The sequence below is a fragment of the Chaetomium globosum genome, genomic scaffold (assembly GCF_000143365.1).
Source record: "Chaetomium globosum CBS 148.51 scaffold_1 genomic scaffold, whole genome shotgun sequence".
NCBI lineage: Eukaryota > Fungi > Ascomycota > Sordariomycetes > Sordariales > Chaetomiaceae > Chaetomium > Chaetomium globosum.
In genome coordinates this window covers 4,392,003-4,417,371 of record NT_165976.1, presented here as the reverse complement: position 1 = coordinate 4,417,371, position 25,369 = coordinate 4,392,003, and the positions used below count along the sequence as shown (strand labels likewise).

Here is a 25,369-nt window from a genome sequence, read left to right as displayed (position 1 = left end):
CCATGGCTGGGGACAGCGATGGTACTTGGTAGCAGCCTTCCATATCTCCCTAAAATGCTTTTCGACGACGCTGCCGATTTATCCTGGCTTATTTCCGTTTCAAGAATCTTTTGTTCGTGTGTTGGATTACGTCACTTCATCATCTATAGCGAAATGTGTGTCTTCATGTACCGTGTATAGGTATGAATGTTTCTGAGGCAACAACATGTGCAGCCTTTCGAATGTCCACCGGCAAGATCACAGCAAGCTTCTGATCGGCCTCTCTATGCAGCTATCGAAAGTAAAGCAGCTCGTATTATTTTTCTCCTTATCAAATACGCAGCAGCAGTCCAAAATCATGCCAAGTCGGCAGCGATTGCCGGTAAGCCAGCAGCAACCAGCAGCTGGGCAGTGGGCCCCATGAACCAGATCTGGCCCGGAGGTAAGCGGGCCCGCCGTGTGGGCCATTTGACGTGGGCCAGCCTCAAGGCCAACAGCGGACGGCCAATAGGGACCCTGATCGAAGAAGTCGGCTGCAACGACCTCGTGCATTGCCCGCGGGACTGCCATCTGCGCCTCCCCTCCAGGCACCACGCTTCTTTCTAGGCTGTCTCGCTGTGTTGCAACCGTAGCTTTCCAATATTTGTTAACCTTTCTCTCCGACCTCAGCTTCTCTTTCCTTCCTTTCTTTCGATACACGCCCAACAACAATACGCCATTCCAAATTAACAAGGGTCTCGACAATTGATTTCCAGAAAAAGCAGCTACCATTTCCCGAACTAACTAACGAACCAACCGAGCGGACCCTTGACTCAGTCAGGTGAAACACTCCTTACCAAGCGGACGGACTCCGGCCCCCTTTCCATCCGATTGGCAATCACGACGAACACGACCGGAAACGAAACGGTACGAAGTACAGACTTTTCGCTCTCGATGCCTACGAACTGGAGCAGTAGAAGAAGCTTCAAGGAGTAAATGTTAGCTGCCGACCGATCGCCAACCGCCGTTGCAGTCCCCGCATTCCCAGATGTCGCAGTCCCAACCTTCACAGCGGTAGCAGCATCGAGCCTGCCTTCCTCCTCCTCCTCCGTCTCCTTCTCTCCGGGCGACCACACACCGCCCGTCCTCCACCTCCACGCCTCCGTTCCCGCCTCCGCCGCCGATCCCGCCTTCATCGGCCTCGTCGAAGCGGTGACCGTTGCAATGACGTCTACCAACCCCACCACCACATCCCTCCTCCCGACCGCCCCGACCGCCACAGGCTCCCCCGCCGGGCCCACGAAGCCAACCGAGTGCAGCCTCCTCGGCTCGTTCGCCATCTTCGTGCAGCTCGCCCTCGGCGCCCTGGCCCTGCTCTCGCTCGTGTACAAGCGCTGGCGCGAGCGCCCGCAGCGCCCCGTCAAGATCTGGTTCTTTGACGCCTCCAAACAGGTCTTTGGCAGCGTTTTGGTTCATGGCGCCAACGTCTTCATGTCGCTGCTGACCAGCGGCAAGTTCAGCATCGAGGTCGATGCCGGGGCGGTGGCTGCGAATGGGGTGGTCAGGAGAATGGTGGGGGGGCTGATGGGGAGGGCCGAGGAGGACGTGTATGTGCCGAATCCGTGCTCCTTTTATCTGTTGAATTTGGGGATTGATGTGAGTATTTTTTATTTTTTTGACCTTGCTCCAGCTCTAAATGGAGACTAATGCAACACCCAGACCACCATCGGCATCCCCATACTCATCGTCATTGTGCGCGTCCTGACCAAGCTCGTGGCCTACACCCCCCTCGGTAGCCCGCCTGAGTCCATTCAGAGCGGCAACTATGGCACTCCGCCAAACGCCTGGTGGTGGCTCAAGCAAAGCTTGATCTACTTCTGCGGCCTCATGGGCATGAAGCTCGTCGTGCTCTTCATGTTCATGGCGTTCCCGTGGCTACCACACGTGGGCGATTGGGCGCTGGGCTGGACCGAGGGCAACGAGAAGCTGCAGATCGTCTTCGTTATGATGCTATTCCCGCTCATTATGAACGCTCTGCAGTACTATATCATCGACTCCTACATCAAGAAGCAGGAGGCTGCCGCGATTGATGGCGAGGCCTCCACAGGCACTAGCGGGCCGATCGCTTACGAGGAGCTGGCGATTTCCGAGAGCGAAGATAGCGACGACGACGAGGACGACGATGTGCGGAAGAGCGTCAACGCCGAGAGGAGCTCGCATGTGCGGATGGAGAGGCAGGATTCCGTCACGGGCCGGCCCAATCGAGAGGGCGAGTATGATCCGGATGTGGATGGCGACAGCCCGACAATAATCGGCAGCAGCTCGAGCCACATCTCGGACAGGGGGACGCTGCCTAAGCCGTTACTCCCTGCCGAGTAAGCGGGCAGCTTTGTTGGTGGAGGTCGGGGTTGTACATGGCTCGGCGTGATGTGGGCTTTGGGTTCTATGGTTTGGGCGTCAAACATGGGTGCATTGTTTCTTGTTCTCTCGGGCATCTTCCCTCCTCGTTTATTCCGTTATATACCGGCGTTGGATTCACACATACACGGGCGTACATTCGAATAATCAGCGGGTTTGTTGGGTCAACGCATAGCGATCTTGGATTTATCAACGCTTGCATTTTGTTATCTAGTCTCGCTGCTCGGGAATATGACTTCTTGGAACGCAATACACAAGGCGCAACCCCGAATCCCTCTTGGTGCCATCTACTCCAGTGGCGTGATGTGATATGTGTTCAACTTCCTAGCAAGATAAAATGAGTCAAGAGCCTAGAGCGGAGGGTGGATAGGTGACTCACCGGTTGGCTGTCCTTGTAGAAACTGCTGCTGCTACTGGAAGAACGTAGGCCGAGATAATTCAGTCAGTGAAGCAGAATTGCTGCTGAACCGCTGTTCGCTAGGCCGCCTGGCACATTTACCCCTGGGTTCCCCAGAATCCGGGTAGTTTCAGGTTTTGATAGCCGCGATATATGCGCAATTCTCGCTGAACAGCCAAGAGGGGAATCAGACGGCAGCGAGAATTGGCAACCAGCCGCTGGGAGTTCTGTGCCTGGCGATTTGCGTTGTCATTTTTCGTTATTCGAATCCCGAGAGCTTCCATTGACACTATAAAAGCTTAGATACCCTCGATACCTTGGAAACTTCGGATCCTTTGCTATTTCGCGAATGAGATTGTTACCGTGAGTGACAATATTGTTGAAAGAAGGGAGGATATTATTATCGTCGTTGTTATCAGCTGTGGTTGGTGTTGCTAGCGGTAGGATTGGTGTTGGAATTTGGGTTGGAATTGGTGTTGGTTGGCTGGTGCGAGAAGCTGAGTTTAAGTAGGTATTTAAGTAGTAAAATGGCAGTTTGAAGGAGTTATGACTACTTAACTGTGGTAGGTACCCTCCTACCTTCCAGGTTGGCACTTCTGCCCGGGTAGCCCGATTCTACAGAGCCTGCCCAATGAGCTACCAAATATGTAAGTTGATTAAACGAAAAGTGAGCAAACTCTTGATCAGTGATGAGATGTGTAGAAAATGAAAGCAAATCGCGTTTTCTCCGTTTCCCTTTCCATTTCTGATTCTCTCTCCTTCGTTTAACATCTGCCCTTCACAGCATCATAATGATCTCAGGTTACGAATACTGTGAACCAAATAACAGAATCAAGGAGAATCAAGGGCTGACGGGTCATCCACAACAATACAGCTCAGTCAGTTAACACAGGATAGTAAATTCCAAACTTTGCTTAAGCCAGACGAGAAAGAGAGAAGCAATTCAATAACAACACCATCCACGTCCCCCCGCTACACACCCCTATCTTCCAGCAAAACCAACCAACACAGAAGCTAATCGAAAAAAAACAAGCCCCCTCCCCCGAACATTACACACCCATTACCGTCCCACTCGCTCCCGCGTTCCTCATAAACACATAAACAATCCACCAACCCAACCACATAACCGCTTCCCTTCCCCCAAACCATCCCCAGTCACATACCCACCTACCTACCCACCCCTTCCGCTCAACACATCTCCAACCCCACCGTCGCCTCCCCCCACCGCGGCAACTCCTCCTCGCTCCACGGCGCCGCCACCACCGAGCTCACCACCTGAATAGCCATCCCCGGGAGGCACTGCTCACCAACCATCCCCCCCTTGCGGCTCAGCACGACCTTCTTCAAGTTCGCCCGCAAATACGGCTGCACGTCCGCCGGCGCGAGGCTCGCCAGCTCGCCCGTCTCTACCTTGGCCACCAGCGCGGCCGTCAGCGGCACGCTTCCCGACATGGGGGCGTCGTGCGACATGTCTGAGCCTGCGCCGGAGTCCGTCTCCTGCGACGCGCTGGACCGGGCCGCGGTGAACAGGCCCATGGCCCCGACATAGTTGGCCGCTGATGCCCAGGCCTGCTGGTGGTCGTCGTCGGGGACGGGGCCGCCCAGGAAGAAGACCACGGCCGACGCGCCGTCGAGGGCCTGTTCGCTGACGCGCACGCGGGCGATCCACTCGTGGTAGCTGTCGCCGCTGTCGCTGTTGGTGCTGCCGTCGGCGCCGACAAAGATCTTGGATTGCAGCAGCGAGTGGTGCGGGGCCTTGTGGCTGGTGGCAAAACCAGTTCCCTGCTGGGTGCGCAATTCCTTGAGGAAGAGGCTGGCCGGGCTGAAGGAGCCGTACATGCGGTTGACGGCTTGCTTGGCAGTGTTGACCCGGGTTACCTTGTCGCTGGGAGCGGTGCCGGAGGGGCCGCGGAGCAGCTCGGCGTAAGTATATCCGAACTTTGTGTGGTCGCGGACTCCGTCCGAGGTCCAGAAGGTGCCGTTGCTGTTGGAGAAAAAGGGGGTGAGGGCTGTGTTGGCGTCTATATACTGGCCTCTCCGTGTGGTGTACGAGTTCAAAAGCGCTTGCGACGTTGGAACCCAGGTATCAGGGTGGATTGTCTGCCAGAGAGCCAGGATACGATCAACCATGCAGTGGTGCAAAAAGAAGACAGGGTCAAAGGCGGACCACTGAATGTAGGCCATGTGCCCAGGTTGAGTCGTCGACTGACTGGTCCCGAAACCGCCGACCAGACTATGGATGGTGTCGTGTAAAGATTCGACCGACTCAGCCGATCCTCCCGCTGCATTATTGCTGAACGTGGTGTAGTTATCATTGCTCGAGAACAAAGCATAGAGGCGCTGAGCGATGGAAGGACGGTTCTGATCCAAGTTCATGGCAACCAGCGAATTGTTTGACTGGGCGTCTGCGCCGCTACTCGACGGGCTCCTGAGTGTCCGGGTCCAGACATTCCACTACATATAACTTATCAGTGGTCAATCTAAAGTAATTTGGAGTCCACTCACAGGGCCCGAGCTGAACGCTGTCCTGTCGAGAGGCTTAAAATTGTAACTGAATAAGGGATTCGCAATCCGCTGGACGCCGTTGGGGCCGTTGACCTCGATGAATGGGCTCCCTCCAATGCTCTTGGGGAGAACGCTCTCCCCAGAAGGGGGGGTGGCCGCCCAGTCCCAGTAGGGAAGCCGAAATCTGCGGGCTGCGCTTTCATAGCGCTGTCTCTCGTCCTCGGGCCAAAATGTAGCAATCATCTGGACCAATTCGTACAGGGCTTGCTGGCAAGGAAGTTAGACACCCGACCCGACTACCAGGTTGGTCAACCCGATGACAAGAAGGGAACTGTCGTACCTCGTACAGCGCCATGTATGGCCGGTGCCATGTCGGGAACAGAACTGACGAATGGGTGCAATACCCGGTATTCTCGTTCCCCGTGACCGGTTCCACGCCGCCCCAGCTCTGGTGAGGCATTCCATGTATCCCTGTGGCCGACGGTCAGACTTCTTCGCGACCGAGTACAAAGCCGAAAGAACCACAAACCCGCAAGCCCATAGTACGACATCGGCGACGCCTGATCCGTGTACTGCAACATGCTCGAACCCAAAATATACAGCGTCCACAGCTCCTGATCCTTCTCGACCTGCCGGACCTCCTGGCGCACTTGTATGTCGCCCCCAATCTTTTCTTGCACGACCATGGTTGAACGGCGACCGAGCTGGCGCTTGACTCGCTTCTTAACGTCGAAGCCATAGTTGTAGGCCGAATACTGGGCGACGACAAGGGTATTCGCGAGGCAGATAAATGCGAGGAGGAGTGGCAGTCGGAGATGTGCCATCGCTATCGTCGTTATTTTTCGTGTCAACTGTTGCTGTTGAACCAAGTTAAGGGGGTGGGGGGGGCGGGTGGCTCTCAAGAAATTCGATGACTTTTTGAGTCCCTGGCGGGGTGGTTGGACCCGAAAGAGCTGATAGATGGATGATTTCTATCGAGACTCTTCCGAGGCCAAAAATGGGGGGATTCAAGAAGCGGCGGGGGCCGTGATGACAATAAATAAAACAAAAGTCAACAAGATCTGCCAAAACCAAAGGTCAAGATAGCACCATCCACCGTGAATATCGGCCCACAAACAACGAGAGAGGAAGCCAAGGGCCAATTACCCGTCAAGGTTCCTACTTGCTCGGAGAATTGAATGGACTTTGGCGTAAACCCTAATTTTGTGACAGGGAAGGGGCGATACTTGAGAGATGACCTCGGTATGAACCAAACCCACGGGACTGCGGGTTGGGAACGGGTCGTGCCTTCCTTGTTGAACGGATAGAGCTCGAGTTATTGTCGTGGACCGCCAAAATCTTTTCAAAAATGATCAATTTATTGATTCAATTTGCTGCTGTGAGACGAGGCCTCGTTCGGATCTGGGGATCGTGTTGGAGTTGATACGAACAATGAAGCCCGAGCCCCTATTCGAAGCAGCGGGAGACTGCATGATATACCCGTCACAGCGGTCTGCCATGAGGAAATAAATTGCGTTTAGTTTGTGTTCGGATCACTGCAGAGACAGAGAGGCCTCTCATTTCCCTCGTGTTCCCCACGACACCCATGGTATGCATGCATCTGCGAGCAGGCAGGCGTGGTCATGTCTCGTGCCGCCGTAAAGGCTCAGCTCTGCTCGCGAGGGTGATGTCTTGGTGTTGTTTTCGCCATGTGTAACGGTGCCGTTGCCCAGTCCTTGACGGGGGCGTTATCTCGAGGGAGGCATAGCAAGGCCGAGGGGGCCGAGACGAGACATGAGAGAGACTCTACAGTACTAGACAGTTTGACTATTTTACTTGCAACAAAAATCACAGGTTACTCCATTACGCCGACGCAGGTACGTTCGGGAGCGCCTTCGGTGCCGTTGCCCTCAAGGGCCCCCTCCGAATCGCGTCCTTGGTGTCTACCCGGTACTTCAACTTCACACCCATAGCCGCCAGCTCCACATCCAAGAACTTCAGCGCCCCCGGAACAACCACCATGGCGGTGTTCTCACCCCCGATCCACTGCACTCCCTGTCCATCCTCCCAGATCTCGCCGTCCAGCTTCATTAGATCCAGCCCCTCAATCTGATCCAGGCGCTGCGCACAGTTTCGGCAACGGACGGTGCCGACTTGCTTCCGCTTCCCAATAAACGGTGATACTGTCGGCTGCACCGCGAGGAATGACCCACAGCCGCGGCAAATCCACGACTTGGAGTAGTCGGAGCAGTTCAGCAGGCGGTCCTGCAGCAAGAAAGCTGTGCCGTGCGCCAGTAGCGCGTCGCGCTCCATCTCTCCCACACGAATACCGCCACCCTTCTTGCGGCCCTTGATAGGCTGGCCCGTCGTCGGGACTACGGGGCCCGTGGTACGCACCTGATACTTGTCGTTCACCATGTGACGCAGCCGTTGGTAATAAACGACGCCGATGTAGATGTCGCAGGCGAATTCCTCGCCTGTGATGCCTGAGTACATGGGCTCGTTGCCGTGGTAGTTGTAGCCGGCCTTCATCAGCTGGTGGCCGAAATAATCGCCCGCTGTGTGCTCTTCATTGAACTTAAACGGCGTTGAATCCTGCGCCAGGCCGTGCAGGGCACCTGCCTTGCCGGCTAGGGACTCGACGAACATACCGATGGTCATGCGCGAGGGGAACGCGTGGGGGTTGATGATGACGTCGGGCTGGATGCCCGTCTCGGAAAAGGGCATGTCGATGGCCGGCCACTTCTGAGAGGCGACACCCTTCTGACCGTGGCGTGACGAGAACTTATCGCCGATGATGGGCGATCTGGGGATGCGAAGTTTGATCGAAACGGTCTGCAGGGGTTCGGTGCCCGAGTCGCTGCCGATCACACGCACCTCCTCGATGAAGGCGTCTTCCGCCTCCTTGTATCGCTCCCAGTGCGTGATGCCATCCCTGTTGATCAGTTGCCCGCTATAATCGGCCGAGACAGTGTGCCACGCGCAAAGGATGTCTCCCTCCCTAACGAGCCGTCCCACATAGGGCAGCCCGTCCTCGTCGAGCATCTCGCGGTCCGACGCCCTGACGGGGCTGCCGGGGGCGAAACCGAACATCTTGCTGATCGTTTTGGACGTGCGCGTCCTCGAGTCGTCCTTGAGGCTGACCTTCTTGGTCTTGTAGATCGTGCCGTGCCCAAACCCGCGCTCGTGGGCCGACTTGTTGATGATCATGGCGTCATCCATGTCGTAACCCGTATACGAGATGACAGCGACCACGGCATTCATACCGTTGGGAAAGTTGTCGAAGCCATACGTGTTGTGCAGGGGAGCGCGGACAATAGGTGTCTGGCCTGTCTGGAGGCGATACATCTTGTTATCCGTCCGATGCCGGAGGGCAGTCCCTGGTGTACCCATTGTTTGTTTCCCCATCTGACACTGGTACATGTTGCGAGGCGACTGGTTAAAGTCGGAAAAGGGGGTCATGTTTGCTAGGATGGAGAGGATGTGGGTAGGGTCGAACTCGACGTGTGTCGAGTCACCTGGAAGGACTTCGCCATCGGTACAGGCGATGGACATGTATGGCTGCTCGTGGGGACCGACAAAGTCTTCCTTTCCAAGGGGAAGATACTTGACGGGCCGGACCATCCTAGACGACTGCGAAGACATGTAGATACCGGGGTACGACCCACCCTTGGATGGGGGCACGTAGCCGATCTCTAGGAGTATGGGGATACCGTGGCCGCCCTCCACCTTCCAGCGCCGTAGGTTGTCGGCAACGGCTTTAGCGGCATTTGGAGTACACCAGCCGATAATCCTACCGTCAAGCATCACCACGACACTCTCGCTGGTAGCGGCGGAGGAGTAGTCATTCACCCCCAGCTCCATGGCAACTCCTGGGACGGCGGATACGTCCACCGAGTCCGTGATGATCTTGCACTTGTGGGCCATGTGATTCAACAATCCACAGGGCGAGCCGTCAGGGGTGTGTACTGGGCACAGGAAGCCCCAAGACTCCGGCAGCAGTTTTCTGACAGTCGTGGTTTTCAGTTGGGCAAAGAAACTACCACGATGAACCATGCGGAAGTGGCTTATGAAACGCAGAAAATTGAGTTTCTCAGCCACCACGGTGAAACCCGATGTCTGTTGCAAGTCGAGACCTGATGGACTCTGGAGATTACCCGTAGAGAGGAAGTACTCCAGTGCATTTCCGAGGTTCTCATTCGTCCTCCTGAATATGGCAATGGGGAAGTCTTTCGTGAAGCCGGACGAAGTAAAAGACTGGGACGGGTTCCTCCTCAAATAGTCGCGCAATGCTAACCTGAGTGAGACGGACAACAATTCGTCGAGACGCTCCTTCAACACCATACCGTACAGGAAGCCACCGAGTAGGATTTCCTGGTTTTGGACGGCGTCGGGATTGTCAACCGCACAGTCGCCGGCAACCAGTGCGTATAGTTTCCGGCACATGAAGAGCAGCATCTTGAACTTGTCGAGATCTTGTTCCTCGGTTACATCGACGCAGCCAAGGTTGACCAAAACAATCCTCCGGAGGAATTCCGTACCGACTTCGTAGTCCGACATAGTTTCGGGGACACCGAGCACGACTCGGAATTTCTCCCCTAGATACGCCCGAGTCTGTGTCTTGGTGTAAAGGCCGTATGTCTTGTAGGTGCGGAGGAGGAGTTCGACACGGTCCGTCAGAAATGTGTTCTCGATACCCTTTGAATTGGGTGGACCGACCAGGCCCTCAAAAATCTCCCGGTCGTTCGTCTCGATCAAGGCCTTCAGTATCATCATGACTGGTACGAGATACTCGTTCTTTCTCCAAGAAAATCGAAACGTGACATTGCCGTCGTTCAGGTAGTGGAGCACATTGGTCTGTGAGGTTTCATCTGGTCGAACGGATCTTACTATGATACCGTACGGCGTGTATGAGGGTCCACGGTTCGTGAAACTCGGGCGGATGATGGCCAGCGGGAAGTTTCTTCGGTTGACCAGGAGCAGACGAATAATCTTTTCGATGCCGTTGACAATAAAGTATCCACCTAGCTCCTCGGATTCCTCTTTCCTCTGCACAAGAAGTGCCGGGGAATTGTTCTCTAGGTGGCACTTGTTGGACTAAGCCGAGGACGGCGCGTCAGAACCTACTTCCCGCATCTTCTGACCGAGGGGAAGTGCAGTGGCTTACCTTGATCATGATGGGCATCTGGCCCAGCTCGCGGACAAACTCTTGTGGTTCGCCACCGTTGATGCTGTACTCGAGAACAGCCGTGAGTTTCCCTCGGTAAGAGACGTGTCGTTCTCTGCACTCGAGCCGAGAAAATCTCGCGCCTTTTGGCGAACTTGTTGGATGGCAGGAACCTGGGATCGCTGGAGCGTGACGCTTTTGTACCGTATTGTCAACTTGTTCTTGTTCGCAGGCGCTGCCCGGTCATCTCCATCCAGAAATGTCTTGGTCCCAATTTCGGCAAGCGCATGGTCGAGGAGGCCGGGCTTCCCGTCGGTTCGAAAGAGCGCATTGAACGACTCGATGTGGGGATCAACAGCGAGCTGGAGGGCGGGATAGGCGGTTCGGTCTGTTGGGGGGTTTCGGAAGAGCTTCTCGCGGCGAAGAGTATTGTACTCGTGGTCCCACGATGTGTTGGTGCGTTCGGGGGCCATCTTAGCGTACTCCTGAAACGAAAAGCAATTCTTGCAGTTTAGAATGGGATCGCGCTGCCTCAGTGTCTAACGGCAACCCCTCGTTCAATCTGACGACTGTTTATTTCCCGTTCATTACTAGGTCTTTGCGGGCTGGAAGGGGGACAGGTCTGGGTATCGTTCAGGCTGCGAATAACTTCAATTGACAAGTTTAATCGTCTGTTTGGGTAACTTTTTTTTCCTTCCTTATCGCTTATCGAGGAGCTGCTAGGCCCGCCATTAGTTTGGTGGGCGTGGTGGGGTATCATTTTTGTGGGCCTTTTAGTTCGTGAGTTTACCCACTCGGCCGGCAATTGGAGTAATTTAGGTAAAGTAAGGTGCCGTGGGCTTGTATCGAGAACCGCCAGTAGCAATGACGAAAAAACACGGTTGGCGCAATCCCATCAGCGCCCTTTTTCCTACAGTAAAGCAGTTCTCGAGTCAAGATATATTCTACCATTCAAAAATACTCTTTAGCATGAGTCAGTAGCCTCGATGGACGCGTCGCCTTGTTCCGTTGCCCTCTCTGCTAACTAAAGATTCGTTGCGCCGCTGTGAAGGGCTCGGGACCTGTGGCTTTGAGAACTCGGTGGTTGTCGGGTGCGTGGGTCAGTCGATGAGTGTCACAGCAGAGGACAACGAGGTTTCTCAGGCTTAGTCTTGGGGGCCACAGACCGGATGTTGTGCATGGGACAGGACCAACCCCGGAAGCAATCCGGGTGCCTGTTGGGCTGCCTCTGACCACCTGCCTAGGTAGGAGCCGAGCGATCATGGCTGTACGAACTACATGACGTTGGATACCTGAGATTCCTTGTCGTTTTGCAGTCATAAGTGGCCAGGAACCGTAACGGCCTTGTCGATGCTCTGTCATCTGGATGTAACCAAGACCTCTTCTGCTGGGATTCTCCTGCAGCAGCTTCCCCAAACCTCCATGGCCGGACAAGCTGCGGCCCTGTGGGGGTTTGGCCATGCTCAACTGGTGTCCAGTAAAATCATCAGTGGAGTCGGCATCCAAACCACCTCAGCCCCAAAGAAAGGCCCCGGGCTGCAGCAGCCAACCATGTTGAGGCAGCCTGGTCCGAAAAGACGACGTGCAGCCCACAGGGCCGACAGTCAAAGTCCGACTTCGACCTTGCATTTCCGTGAGGGGTGTGTGTAACGCTCAGTTGGTATACAGATTATGTCTAGAATAGTAGGTATTCGCAGTTATGGAGAACTGATACTCTGCCTCGATGAATGGAACTGCCCGAGGCAGATTCCCTCCACAAGCTGAGATGTGCTTCAGCGACGGCGGACTCCACCCATGGATGCATCCAGAGCTACCTAGGTAGGTAGGTAATGGACCCCGGCCAGCCTGGGGATTTACATGCACGGCACAACGATTGACATCCCAAGAGCCCGGCCCGATAACTACCTAGTTAGCTATGGATCTGCCGCGGCCGCCCCAAAATCGGAGGCGCTTGCTTTTGGAGTTGGATCGGTTTCATCATTGGCCTCAAGTCCAGCACTTTGCAGGACGCCATAAACCTGCTCCCTTCAATTCTCTCGGTTGCGGCCATTGGTTTTCTGGGCGTGGGGAACCCTTGACCAGAGCTCCTGGGTTGATTTTGATGGCCCAATCACTCGAACGCCTGTGACCCCGCTGTTGGTGGCCGCTGCTTCCCCAACCCGTTCAACCACTGTCACGGAGGCGTTTGTTCGTCTTCTTCCAGATAAATAGCACAGGCCGCCCATCATCTATCTCCACCAAAGTCTTGGACTTCGGGGCTTGGGCTAGAACAGCAGCGATAGCGCAACCGTTGCACCAGCAGCTCGGACAGGCAATACAAATCGCCAAGTATTGTCGGTCATTCACCAGAGACGCCCACCCCCCCCAGACCCAGACTAAACAGTCGCTCCAAGGGCAGGGCCAGGCCCACAGAAGCAAGAAAGCCAGCAACGACATCTCATCTCAACATCTCATCTCAGATCGGCTAGGTCTCCGGGCACAAAAGTATCCAGGTCCCTGCAGCATCCACAGCGGCAGCCTCCTGCAGCAACTCCTTGCAGATCCGGGCCTTCCTTGCGCTCCCCATTCTCTTGTCTGATGCGCGATACGACCCTCCTGGCTACGGCTCTTCTCTGCTACCTTACTTACACTTGACGCCGCCGTACCCTGCCACACAGCCGCTGCCGCTGCCGCCGCTTGGCTCGAGGTCTCAGCACTGACTGTGACTGCAACCTGGGGAGTCCTGAGCCGCCGCACCCTCGTCCGTGATCACAGCCGATCGTCTCGTCTTGCCGACAACTTCCACCGCTCTTCGCCGTCTCGGCGCTCCACACCCGGGGTCCTAAGTGCTAACCGCCCGCTCGTTGTTTAACATCCATCATATTCCTGCGCACCAAGGCACGGGCCACAGCTTGACTTGCACAACAGTTACCTACCTGGATTTTGTGTTCCCCGGCAGCATCTTTGCTTGGTGGGCCTGGTCACTTGCTCACCCACGCCTGCCCCCGTCTTGCTCTTCACCGATCACAAACAGGAACCTGCTTTATTCCAGTTCCTATTTCTTACGAAATTGCAAAAGCCCCTACCGGGACACGCGCCATACGAGACATTTTTTATTCATAATCCTACGCCCGGCCGCCGAGTCTCGGCGCAGAATATTTAAACTGGTCCCGGCTGAGACTTGTCACCGCCCATCCATCAACTCTCCCCGTCACCCCGGACCCGAACGACGCTCTCGAGAATACCTCAACCCGCAAATCGCCTGCGCGACTTTTCGGCCTTGACACGCGCCCCAACCTGGTCCCCCAACTCCTTCAACCCCCTCCAGCCCTCCCGACCACGGCGTGGCCCTCGACAACCATGGCGGGGCTATTCAGAAAAGTGTACGACTGGTTGTTGCGGACGTTTTGGTGAGTTTTTGGCTGCCATGCACCTCCCCCGCGCCGCCGAGCTGCGGGGCACTACCGGGCCGCATCGCATCGGCAGCGCATCGCCCGCGATACCTGGGGTCGAAAGGCTAATCCGATGCAGGGCGACCGAAATGGATGTGACCATGATCGGATTGCAGAATGCTGGCAAAACCTCGCTTCTCCGTGTAATTTCGGTGAGTAAATGGCGGACCGCTCGACCCTGATGCATCGCAAGGGCTGACACCGATTTCCTCGTCGACAGGGCGGAGAGTTCGCGATCGAGTAAGCAACGCCCTTTTTCCACATCCTCTCCCAGTGTCACCAAGACCAATCCTCCCCACCCCTCCTAAGTTTTCGCCCCGGCTGACCTCCTCTTTTGCAGCTCCATTCCCACAGTCGGCTTCAACATGAAGCGGGTGCAACGCGGGCATGTGACACTCAAGTGCTGGGACTTGGGTGGCCAACCCCGCTTCAGACCAATGTGGGAGAGGTACTGCCGCAACGTTAACGCCATTGTCTTTATCGTCGATATTGCCGACCTACACCTGCTCCCCGTGGCCCGCGAAGAGTTGCACTCGCTAATGAGCCAACCGGCCCTGGAGGGCATCCCCCTCCTTGTACTCGGAAACAAGTCGGACCTGCCCAACAAGCTCTCGGTGGACGAGTTGATCGACGCCATGGACCTGAAAAATGTCGCGCACCGCGAGGTCTCGTGCTATGGCATCTCGGCTAAGGAAGAAACGAATCTCGAGGCCGTCTTGCAATGGTTGATGAAGTTTGCCAATCGGTGAGCTTGTCGTTCCCTTGCGGGCTTATCGTCGCGCGTCTTGTTTTGGATACCCAACGTTCGGCGGGATTCGGATTCGCATGGTGTTTCGGGACACCAGGTCGGCTTGGTTTGCGGTGCAGTTGGGATTTCGGGGTTTGCTTTGTTGTTTTTGTTTTCTTGTCTTTTTTTTCTTTTTTTTTTCCCTCTCTCCATATCATCGACGCAGTTTTCGGGGCAAAAGACATTCGATTATCGGCCGGCGACGACCAACTCTTTTCTCAACACCACCCCCTCTCTTATCCATCCGATGGCGTTGAAAGTCTGCGACAAGGTCAATGTTATCCTTCGACCGGCAGGCTTCGTACCGTTTCACTGAGCACAATACAGCTCACCTTTGAGACGAGGACTGAACGCCGCCGTCGTCAGACGAGCCCAGATGGGAGCCGCAAGGCCGGGCATGATTCCCAGCATCTACAAGTGGCGCTTGCCACTCGCAGGAATGAGGACGGAAATTTTGAGGACGCTTTCAGAGAACGGTGTTTCTGAAATACGTTATGACAGGACAAGGACAGGTACGGAAAGGAAGTGAGGGTTTTCGGTGTGCAAGGTGCGGGTAGTTTGTTCCTCGATGATTTTTCTCAGCAGCAACGCTTAATCTTGATGACAATAAATGTTGAAAACTCCTGATGAAAAGAACATGACGAGACGAAATGATATGATTGAGATTGAACCAGCACCAGGGTCAGTTCTAAACCTGTTCAATCGCAGCAGCGTGCGAGCGCTCTTGCTGAGCGAGGGATGAACACCTGGTGAAGCCCCACCAAGCTGGGCCTGAACCGTGTTGGGCATGTCGCTCAAGCGTCTGGACAAGATGCCAAATTTACGCCTAAACCAGGCGAAAAAGAGAGCGCAACGCGTGAAATAAAAATGATATTCACCACGGTGATTTGAAGAAAGAATACGAAAGAGGAGAGGCCGGAACAACGAGGGGAGAGCGCGCAAGGTCAAGTCCTGGACTTACACACGGACCATTTCCGGCCATTGACGTGTGAAGGTATCATTGGCTGCTGCTTTGCTTGGAGAATCCATCCGTCGACAAGACAGGCGCCGGCACACGGAGGGGGGCAAGCAGTCAACCCAAGCAACCGGGCAACCGGGCAAGACAGGGCAAAGCAAGAGTGGATTCACACCGAAGTCATATTATTTCAAGGTGTGGTCGACATTAGTTGTCATGCCATTTGGCGGTGCTGTGCTGAGAACCTCAAACGCCTCCTGCTTCTTGACGGCCGAATGGTTGGTGGGAAGGGATCTCTGTATTTACACTGTCTATCCCTGCGCATGGAGCCCGAGTCTTCGAGCGGGCCCAGTGTTGCATCTTATAATCCCTAACAACAGTGAGATGCACACAAAAGCGATTGGCAACCTGAGAAGCGTCACCGTGGGTAGACATACGCAACCTCCCAATTCCGTAGCAAGCGGCCAATAACAACGGGGTTGTTTTCAGATGTGAAGTCGCCGTGTGGGCGTTTTTACAGAAAAGCTCCAGATCTTTGACCTTCGAGGCTGAAGACCGGCTTCTCGGGATCTTTGCTGTGCACGATTCATATCTCTGCCGTGGTCAAATAGCGCACATGATCTGTCGGACTACATCTCGATACCGTTCTTCTTCCGGTCCTGTGGTGGGGAACTTTGGCTGGGGACCCAGGGTCAGTCTTCGAGGACAGCTTTTTGGTGATCACATCGTTGCCGGATGATTGCTATAATTGTGGTCGCGGCATCCGCAGTCAAAGCACATTATCACGTTGTATGATCCCTCCAGCGCGGTGTCTCGTGTCGGTCGTCCACAGGTTGTCGAAATAATCCGAGGGTATGGTGAACTGAACAATAATCAGGAACCCGTGAAACTCTTCAAGTATCACTATAACCCCCTAGTCTGGGTCTGCACTGTTCTGGACATCCGGAATGGAGAAACACCGATCGTATTCCCACCCGGCGCGGGCAAACCAGACGGTCACTCGAGCTGCTCTACTGCTTCCACGATTCCCATCCTCCCCAGACACCCGTTTCCCATATTCACATGATCCACGCATGAACCCGCGAGGAGTATCGTGTGGGGGCCAGATAGACTCGAGTCTTATTCCTATCTCCCGAGGCGCCATAAACGTGCACCTCAGCAGGCCATCGTCGGAGGCCAATATCGACTCGTAGCTGATCAATGCAATGCCGAACGCCGTCCGTGTCCACGCAAGTCCCCGCTTCCCAACATGACCAAAAAACCGATCAACGATAGGACTTCTGGAACCTCGCACGGGCACCCTTTCCACCAAACTTCTTGGGCTCGCAACGCCGGGGGTCGGCGACTAGGAGGTTGCGGTCGAATTGGATAAGAGCGGTCTTGAGGAGGTTCTTGGAGTGCTCATCGATGTACTTGGCGTAGTAGGCGACCTAAAGTTCCCAGTCAGTATTCGCTTTCTTCTCAGCGCGGATCGAGCCGCTATGTTCGGGGACTGACAATGGCCTTGGCAATCTACAAAACGTCGAATTAGCATTTTTCTTCAACCTCATTGCGCAAGAGGACCCGGGAATACGTACAGCCTGGCGCGTCGCGTAGACCTGCGAAGTGTGTCCACCACCGGTAACGCGGATGCGGATGTCGACCTCGGCATACTTGTCCGTGCCGAGAATGAGGATGGGCTCGTAGAGCTTCGCCCGGAGGATCTCGGGGGCAAACAGCTTGAGCGGCTTGCCGTTGACCCGGATCAGGCCCTTGCCCTGCACACAGCGCGCGACGGCTGCGAGATTGTCAGAGACCGGTCGACCGATGTGCTTCGCTCGAAACTAAAATCCGTACCTGTGGCATTCTTCTTTTTGCCGAACACCTGAACTGCCTGGGTGGTAGCCATTTTGACGTGATGGCGGGATACCTTCCTGTTTGTTAGTTCGGGGCTGGATTTTTCTCCTGCTCCAAAATTTGTGTGTGGAGGGGAAATCAAGATGGGGCTAGCGGCAGTCACGTGGCTGTACCTTTGTGGCTGAAGTCCCAAGAAGTGGCTGGAGTTGCAGGCCGAGTGGGGTCCTCGGAGCCCGGCACAGGCCAAGTCCAGTCTTCTCGATTCTCGTTCTCGTTCTGGCAGCACCATCCCCAGCAGCACCGGCGCCGGCGGATGTGAGCCACGGCCAAATGGGTCCCGAGCTGGGTTTCTCAATCTTAACGATCGCAAATTATCATGGCTCCCAAATGAACATAAGCCTTCAACTCTTAATCTCGGGAATCACTCTACCGAAAGAGGAAAATCGTATCCATCATCGAGGGCCACGAGGTGTTGGCGGCATTGCGCCTCTCCCAAACTTGCGTATGCGGGGTCCGTGTCGGCATGCGTACTCCCACCCCCTGTCCGTATCTCCAGCCCCATGCGTATACCAAGTTCAGTAGTTAGGCTGTGGTTGTCAGCGGGACTTGAACTCTCCGGCACTGCACGAGAAAGCCGTCCGAAATGGCAAGATGGAAGCGTGGCAGAGCTTCCCTGCGCCTCTCAACTTCTTGGATGGGTACCTATGAGATCAGCGCTACCCGAGTCGCCTCAGGCGCCAGTGTTGGGTTCGCACTGTCGACAGATTAGTTGAAAGTACTTCGTACCGTCGGTAAGACAGCTTGAACGGGAAAAAAGTCAGCAGTTGGTTTGCCCAGATCTTAACCGCTGCTTGGCAGCTTCCCTCGAGCGATCTAATTGGGAGAACAATGACAAGAATGACAGTTTGCCCGGCTCAGCCACCAAGTGCCACGCCTTCCGTGGCACCGTGTGGTTAACTATCAAATCTCACTGTGCTGCCATGCCGAGCTCTTGCCAATGCTGCGGTAAAGCACCTTGATCCACAGTGCTGAAACTGCAGTGACGGCACGTCACCTTTCCGTCCCTCATTGCCTTTGTCGCATCATATCTTTGCCAACAACCTCCCACCTCATTCAATCAACATCTTCCCTTTCAACTCTCGATTACCATCGGCCCGCCCAACCTTGAATCACTCACCCTCCACCAACTTTACGCAGAGAAACACGACCCAAAACATTTTGGGCTGTTGAGAACAAGAATCCAACAATGGCGCCTTTCATTGCGCAAATCGCCGAACTAGCAAAGCGCCGGGACGGGTATGTACTAAACGGCGCAATACTTACAGACCATGGCGACTGATAATATTTCCAGCTGTGGGAGCGGCGGTTATCGTGATTACGACGGTGATTGTCGCTATTATTCATCATGGTACTGGTGGGGACGCTGGGTCTTCGCCGGGTTGGCCGTTCTCTTCATACTCCTCGTCTTCGCCGGTCTTTTGTATGTCTATCCTCGCGTGTGTTTACACGGCGTTTGGAAACCTACTAACGCGGCCCTAATAGCCGTAACTCGCGCCGTCGTAGAAGACAAGGCGTTCAACCGATGTACGGAACGGGTTGGATGGCGCCTGCGCCACCTCCTTACTACCCTCCGCCACCGCAATACTCGGCTCAAGATCAAGGACCCCCAGGCGGTTACAAATATGGCTCGGGCGATGGGTATTACGCCGGCAACCAAGAGGGCATTCAACTGCAGCAACCGCAGAGTGCGTACCACCGCGGTCCCGAACCCGAATATGCGCCACCCCCGGGACCTCCGCCGACCACCAACACCAAATAAATAGGATTGAGACAAGGGTGTAAGGAGGGGGTTCAGCTGGCGGAGGCCATATCCGCTATTTTAACTCGGGAAGGGGCATCGACGTTATGGGACTGCGTTGATATGCTTGGGGAGCTGCCTATGGATCGGTTCACGCGGCATCCCGGCGTGAATAATGGGATGGGGCTTTTATTTGTATCTGTGGCTTATTACCAGGTTCTTGTACTGTCTTGTCTGCTACCTATTTGACGTAATAGCGGTACTACCGATTTTTCCCTGGGTCAGCGAGCCATGGGTCAAAGTTCCTGGTGTCCATGACGTCGGCAGGCCCGTGCTATCAGACCAACGCGGCGAGGTTGCTGAATCATGTAACCACCTCTGACCAAAAAGAGCCGACCAAAAGAACCCAAGAGAAAAGAAAAAGGTAAAGAAAACCGAGCAGGCTTGGCAGGATAAATTAGAATGAAAGACACCGAGTTAATGAAATTGAAAAGTAGACTTTGGGACTTCCGAATGGCTTTCTTTTCGTTCCACATACGCTCATCCCCACGCCCCCAGACCCACGATCTTAGTGCGCAGTTAAGGAGGTAACTGAGTTGTTGGTAAACCAAGTCGCAGTGCTTGAACGACGCCATCTCACTCTCCGTCTCCGAGACTTGGGTGGTTATCCAGATACGAGGAATCATCCTTTTCTTATTGTAGGTATATGGCCGTTTTATTTCAACAAACTGTCCTGCCGTGAGTAAACTGAACGTACCTGACTATTACCCGCAAAATGTCAGGAATGACATCTGTTACTTTCCCCTCTTCGTCCCAATATTTGTTCCGCTTTGTTTACACTACTTATTAAACCAACCAACCCCGCCAAGACATATTTATTTGTATGAGGTAGACAGTAGAATCAATCCCCTTGCTTGCGTCCTTAAACCGTCTGTTTTACAATTACACACCCGCAGGTTCTCGCGCAACATGGCCATCCAGATCCTCTCCGACCTGCACTTGGAGGCCCCTAAAGCATACGATGTGTTCGACATTGAGCCCAGAGCGCCGCATCTCGCCTTACTCGGCGATATTGGGAATGTCGCGGCGCACAAAGATGACTTCTTCAAGTTTCTAGCTCGACAACTCCAGAAGTTTCGGGTTGTAATGCTCGTCCCCGGGAATCACGAGGCGTACGGTTCCAACTGGCCCGAAACCCTCGATCTTCTTCGGGCTTTTCAAGAGGACTCGAAGGCGCGCAAGGATGCGTCGCTCGGCGAGTTTATCCTGCTCGACCGTGGCGTCTTGCGGCTACCGGAAACCAACACCGTGATTCTGGGCTGCAGCCTCTTTTCTTACATTCCGCCCGAAAGCCAGATGGCAGTCAGCATGGGCCTCAACGACTTTTTCCAGACGGACAAGTGGGATGTGGAAGCGCACAACGACAGGCACAAACGGGATCTGTCTTGGCTCAATGCACAGGTCGCTGAGCTCGAGGATTCCCACGCCAACATCGTCATTTTTTCGCACTGGAGCCCAACTCTGCATGCTCGTGCGAGTGATCCCAGACACGCCAGCAGCCCGGTCACGAGTGCCTTCGCAACCGACTTATCCCAGGAGAAGTGCTTCAAGAGCGGCAGGGTCAAACTTTGGGCTTTTGGGCATACGCATTACAATTGCGATTTTGTAGTTGATCGAGAGGATGGCGCGGGCCCGTTGAGGTTGGTAGCGAACCAGAGGGGATATTACTTTGCTCAGAGCGAGGGTTTCGACGGTGATAAGACGGTTGAGGTATGAGTACGAGTTTTTATGTTGGACTTTAGAAGTTGAGCATAGCAACTCGCCCAACTGACCGGCTGGTGCCAGGTCCTCGGAAACATTGTTATAAGGGATGGGGGTGGGAAAAATGCGATAGAGGTAAATTGCCGACACAACATGCCTTCGAGATAAAAACCATTGCGAACAGCGCTGCAGCGCTCATCTTCACTCCCAGATAGCCACGCAATCTGTCCGCATTAGGGGGAATCTGCACTGATTTAGTGGACATGGACGATCCCCCAAAATGGTTGGCCCCTGTTGCAGGGGTTTGAAGCCGTTGGTACCTTGCAGAAGCGAAGATGAACGAGGGGGGGAAGCCGGCGGGCCAATGCCGTGCGGGTGTTCGTCTCATGCGCCCGCACTTTTCCTCTGCCAGGGCGGCAGTGCGGGACGCATTTCGCGCTCCCTCTTTTTTCGTCAGGCTGACTTGACTGCCTCCCTTCCTACACACCTTAGTTTCATCTCATCCACAGGTGAGACGGGACAGCCACTCCTTTGGCCTTTCGTTGGCAATATCTTGGGTGTTGGCGGCAATTGCCCGATTCCTCCCGTTTTGTACGACTCGGCCTCACCCTCGTTTGAAGTTCGAGTCCCAGTATCGAATACACTTCGAATTTGCTTTCTCTCGCTTCCTTGTGCCAATTTACATCAATCATTTGACACATTTCTTGCCATTTACGAAACACTTTCTACAATCCGTTATTTGTACTTCACGACTAGGAATATCATTTCGAGCATCGGCCCATCAGATCTCCGACTTTTATGTTCTGCCGCGTTTCGAAACCGACAGCAGATTTCCGAGAATCGCGGCCGGGACGCCATTGGGCGCAAGACGATCATACACAAGCGACGGCTGGTCTAGCAATGGCGCTGTAGTTCTCGCCGGATAACGATATCGTTCGATAGTTTATACGAGTGCGGATCACGTTTATTGATCGCTCACCTCGATATTCTGGGACTTGCTTGCCGACTAGCAGGAGGCCGGACAGCCGAGAGGCAAGATGCCGTCAGTCAACGTGGCGATGGAGAGGAGTTTGCGGAGGGGTTTCTTAGATCTGTTAGTGGCCAGTTTGCGACCCGCGCTCGCGAGGAGAGACCTCGAAGGGCAGATCACGGATGTGAAGACGGCTTTTTCCAGCTGGGATAATTGCATGCAGGTCAACTACTGCAAGTAGGTCTCTCCTTAATCCATTCGGCGGCGATGTCGTGGCGCTAACAACAAGCCAGATGGCCGGTCATTGCGCTCATAATCATCGGCGGTTTGATCATCTTCGGGGTAGCTTGGTGCATGATTCGATGCCTATGCTGCGGGCTCTCTTGCTGCTGCTCATGCTTTCAATGCCTCAGGTGCTGCGGCAATTGTTGCGGGTGTTGCGATCCACCGAGGGGCAGCCGGCACAAGTATCTCGACGAACCCTATATCCCGCCGAACCAACGGATACAAGGCACAAGAACCGATGCATGCTGGTTTCGATAGCCGTTCGACAGCGGCGCGGGTTTCCAAAGGACCGGCATTCCCTCAGTTCGCCGAGTTTGACGCCGGAGGCAAGAAGGACGACGACTCCCTACCCCAAATGCCTGAGTGGGAAAGCGCCGAGCGGAAGAAGGTGTACCTTGAGGAAGAGGCGGTCGAGATGAACGCCCTAAAGAAACCCGAAGCGGGTGGACAAGCTGCCGGCGCGGCCCTGGCGGGCGGAGCTGCTGGGGCAATTTCTCCACACGGATCGCGCTCGCCGGTCAACCGAAGTCCGTATGGGCCGCCAGGGGGCAACAACGGGTTCTTTGCTGCTAGCGCTATCAACAACAACGACCCATACTCCCAAGGTGCTCCGGCATACAACCAACCAGGTATGGCCTATAACGAGCCGAACTCAGGGTACGGGATGGCCGGCGCAGCCATGGGTCCTGGGCGACGTTCACCGCATGCCTTCAACAACGGATACAACGACGGACACAACAACGGATACGGGCAAACTCACGATTACCCCGATCCCGGAGCCCAGGGCAGCTATGACAACTATGGAGGTGCCCCCCACCAACAACCGTATGACAACTACGACTCCCAAAGCAACCAAGGCTACGGCATAGCACGTCACCACACCCCCCACGCGATGGACCCCTCACCCTACGGAGCCGACCAGCGACGCTCGCCCGCACCCCAAGGGCCTTACGGGGCCGACTCACGACGATCCCCCGCCCCACGAGGCCCGTATGGCGCCGGAGGAGCACGCCACTCCCCCGTACCCCAAGGCGCGGGGGTCTACGACACCCCTTACCTCGGCGGCGGCGGCCCCGACCCCCGGCGCTCCCCGGCCCCGCAGCAACAGGCCGGGTTTGAGACCAGCAACCCCTACGGCGGCTCGCGCGCGCCGCCCCAGAGGCAGTACTCCAACCACAGCGGCGGCAACGGCATGCACTCGCCCGTCAGCTCGCCCACGCCGCTGCGGAACGAGGGCGGGTTCGACTTCACGTCGGGGTACAGCCGCCCGCAGGCCCCCATCGCGACCACCACAAGCCCGGTCAACGCCGGTGGCTATCGGCAGCCGAGCCCGCCGGCTGAGCTCGGTGGTGGGACCGGTGGGTATCCGGGGTACAAGCCATATCAGCCGTAGGTGAGGGATGGTATGGGAGGTGAGCGGCTCGCGCGGAATTGCGCGGGTGGGATGGGATGGAATCGTATGGGATCGGCATGGGGTGAGGCGAGGCAGAGTGGGATCTAATGACCAGCGGCTTATGTTCTGTGGAGTTGGTGGGTTGTTTTTTGTTTCGCTTCTTGCCTTCGTTTTGTGCCCCCTTTTTTTGGTTTCTTCCTCTCGTTTATGTCTTGCGACATCATATAGATGGTGCTTTTTTGTTGCGTTTTTTTTTACTATTGATGACCTGGGAATCTGGGCTGGGATGGACAAGCTGGCGGTGTGATATAGGGGGAATATGGTGGCGCTGGTCAAAGGTGCGATGTCTTTTTTTTCCGCCTTAGCTGCTGTTTTGCTTCTTATTGGGTGAGAGCAAACGGATGCTCCGGCCAGAAGCCTTCCTTTCTATTTTTACCATTTTCGCTTCTTGCTGGTCGGCTGAGCAGCGCGAGTTGGGCTTGGGCCGACAAGTCTTCCTCATGCTGAAGGCGAGGGTCCCCCTGTCCGCGAAATCTCTCGGTAACGGGACGATACCTGGATTTTGCGGACTGTTTCTATGGTGAGGTCTGGGAATAGGTTGCGATGGGCAGCCTCCTCAGGCAGATCTTGGGTGTATTGTGTAAATGGGCTTGGTGTACTACTAGAGCTAGACAGAAATGGGAGGTATTGGCCGGTTCGTATACCAATTTCAAAATGTCCATGGTTGGACTCGACACGCCTGCCGCGTGAGACCACCAGTCGTCCACACTAGTTCCTTGCGCCGCTGTTTCACCGTTGCCTACTGAGCTCGAACCCCATTATTGGAGTGGGCCATGGTGGATTTCCCGGGTGTTCCCTCGAGGGGCCGCGAGCCGCGTTTAAAAATTATGTTTCCTTTCAGTGGAATCATAATATGCTCTTGGTATTGAGCAGGTCAGGGATGGGAGCTTGGGGAAGCTCAGCTGCCGGATGGGGGCCAGAATCCTTCACAGCGGGTCGTTGACACGTATAGTAACCCACTATAAATGTTGTTAACAGGATGACTGTGTTTGGCATCATCATAGGCGCGAGGTCCAGCCATGCGCCAGAGAAAGCCTGACAACTCTTAAGACTCGTGGACATGTTACACGAAATGCACCTCGCTTATTTGTTGAGAACGCAGTGGCCAGAAGTCCGAACCTCGGGCCGTTTTACAGGTCGAAATGCGAGAAACACAGAAACAAATCCTCAAGAGCATCTAGTAGAGAGGGAAACCTCTCGGAGACCGGGTTTGCGGCTGAGCGACTGTTTCGACAACGACCAACGCGGGTCAGCTCATCACCGATGAGGGGTTTCGGCACCCGAATCCTCTGGGCGTCTGTCATCAAGCCGCTTTTGAATTTTAACCGCTCACTGAGAGAGTGGCCCCGCGGTTATGCATCGCTCCGACACGCCGTAAGATTCCAAGCCGCGGCTCCCAACGGTTCCCTGACGTGGCCCGTGGCGGTGCGGTGGAGGATGCGGATCGCTGCGGTTGCGGTGGGGAGACTTCGAAATGCGATCTTCGGGCGTTTGAGGGATGCCGCTTGCTGCCCGTGCTACTTTATGCGCTGCAAGAGCGGCCGACTGAATAAATTTCCTTTATTATGGCGTTTGGAATATGGTCAGCTTCGTATCGTGACCAACACTGAACTCGGAATGTAGAATCCGGGGTAGCACAACTTTGTTGAATCGCCAAGTTTTCTAGAGC

General features: G+C 55.1%; 8 protein-coding genes across 8 annotated transcripts; 5 read left to right on the top strand and 3 right to left on the bottom strand.

Annotated features, from left to right (window-relative positions):
• Positions 1 to 1,182: 1,182 nt before the first annotated feature.
• On the top strand, positions 1,183 to 2,337 carry CHGG_01435 (uncharacterized protein; the record flags this gene model as incomplete). The annotated part of the gene is made up of 2 exons (XM_001220655.1): positions 1,183 to 1,614; positions 1,678 to 2,337. The coding sequence occupies 2 exons, from the start codon at positions 1,183 to 1,185 to the stop codon at positions 2,335 to 2,337; spliced, it is 1,092 nt and encodes a 363-aa protein (XP_001220656.1).
• A 1,624-nt stretch (positions 2,338 to 3,961) lies between these two features.
• On the bottom strand, positions 3,962 to 6,102 carry CHGG_01434 (uncharacterized protein; the record flags this gene model as incomplete). The annotated part of the gene is made up of 4 exons (XM_001220654.1): positions 3,962 to 5,227; positions 5,279 to 5,521; positions 5,619 to 5,749; positions 5,808 to 6,102. The coding sequence occupies 4 exons, from the start codon at positions 6,100 to 6,102 to the stop codon at positions 3,962 to 3,964; spliced, it is 1,935 nt and encodes a 644-aa protein (XP_001220655.1).
• A 1,018-nt stretch (positions 6,103 to 7,120) lies between these two features.
• On the bottom strand, positions 7,121 to 10,897 carry CHGG_01433 (uncharacterized protein; the record flags this gene model as incomplete). The annotated part of the gene is made up of 3 exons (XM_001220653.1): positions 7,121 to 10,354; positions 10,425 to 10,488; positions 10,629 to 10,897. 3 exons carry the CDS (start codon positions 10,895 to 10,897, stop codon positions 7,121 to 7,123), a joined length of 3,567 nt encoding a protein of 1,188 aa, XP_001220654.1.
• A 2,866-nt stretch (positions 10,898 to 13,763) lies between these two features.
• CHGG_01432 (uncharacterized protein) lies at positions 13,764 to 14,604 on the top strand (the record flags this gene model as incomplete). The annotated part of the gene is made up of 4 exons (XM_001220652.1): positions 13,764 to 13,813; positions 13,935 to 14,007; positions 14,076 to 14,095; positions 14,196 to 14,604. 4 exons carry the CDS (start codon positions 13,764 to 13,766, stop codon positions 14,602 to 14,604), a joined length of 552 nt encoding a protein of 183 aa, XP_001220653.1.
• Positions 14,605 to 16,862: 2,258 nt separating this feature from the next.
• Positions 16,863 to 17,485, bottom strand: CHGG_01431 (40S ribosomal protein S16; the record flags this gene model as incomplete). Its single annotated transcript, XM_001220651.1, has 3 exons — positions 16,863 to 17,027; positions 17,175 to 17,374; positions 17,434 to 17,485. The coding sequence occupies 3 exons, from the start codon at positions 17,483 to 17,485 to the stop codon at positions 16,863 to 16,865; spliced, it is 417 nt and encodes a 138-aa protein (XP_001220652.1).
• Positions 17,486 to 18,679: 1,194 nt separating this feature from the next.
• CHGG_01430 (uncharacterized protein) lies at positions 18,680 to 19,252 on the top strand (the record flags this gene model as incomplete). Its single annotated transcript, XM_001220650.1, has 3 exons — positions 18,680 to 18,729; positions 18,785 to 18,913; positions 18,976 to 19,252. The coding sequence occupies 3 exons, from the start codon at positions 18,680 to 18,682 to the stop codon at positions 19,250 to 19,252; spliced, it is 456 nt and encodes a 151-aa protein (XP_001220651.1).
• Positions 19,253 to 20,200: 948 nt separating this feature from the next.
• CHGG_01429 (uncharacterized protein) lies at positions 20,201 to 21,007 on the top strand (the record flags this gene model as incomplete). Its single annotated transcript, XM_001220649.1, has 1 exon — positions 20,201 to 21,007. One exon carries the CDS (start codon positions 20,201 to 20,203, stop codon positions 21,005 to 21,007), a length of 807 nt encoding a protein of 268 aa, XP_001220650.1.
• A 265-nt stretch (positions 21,008 to 21,272) lies between these two features.
• CHGG_01428 (uncharacterized protein) lies at positions 21,273 to 23,640 on the top strand (the record flags this gene model as incomplete). The annotated part of the gene is made up of 2 exons (XM_001220648.1): positions 21,273 to 21,501; positions 22,376 to 23,640. 2 exons carry the CDS (start codon positions 21,273 to 21,275, stop codon positions 23,638 to 23,640), a joined length of 1,494 nt encoding a protein of 497 aa, XP_001220649.1.
• Positions 23,641 to 25,369: the final 1,729 nt, after the last annotated feature.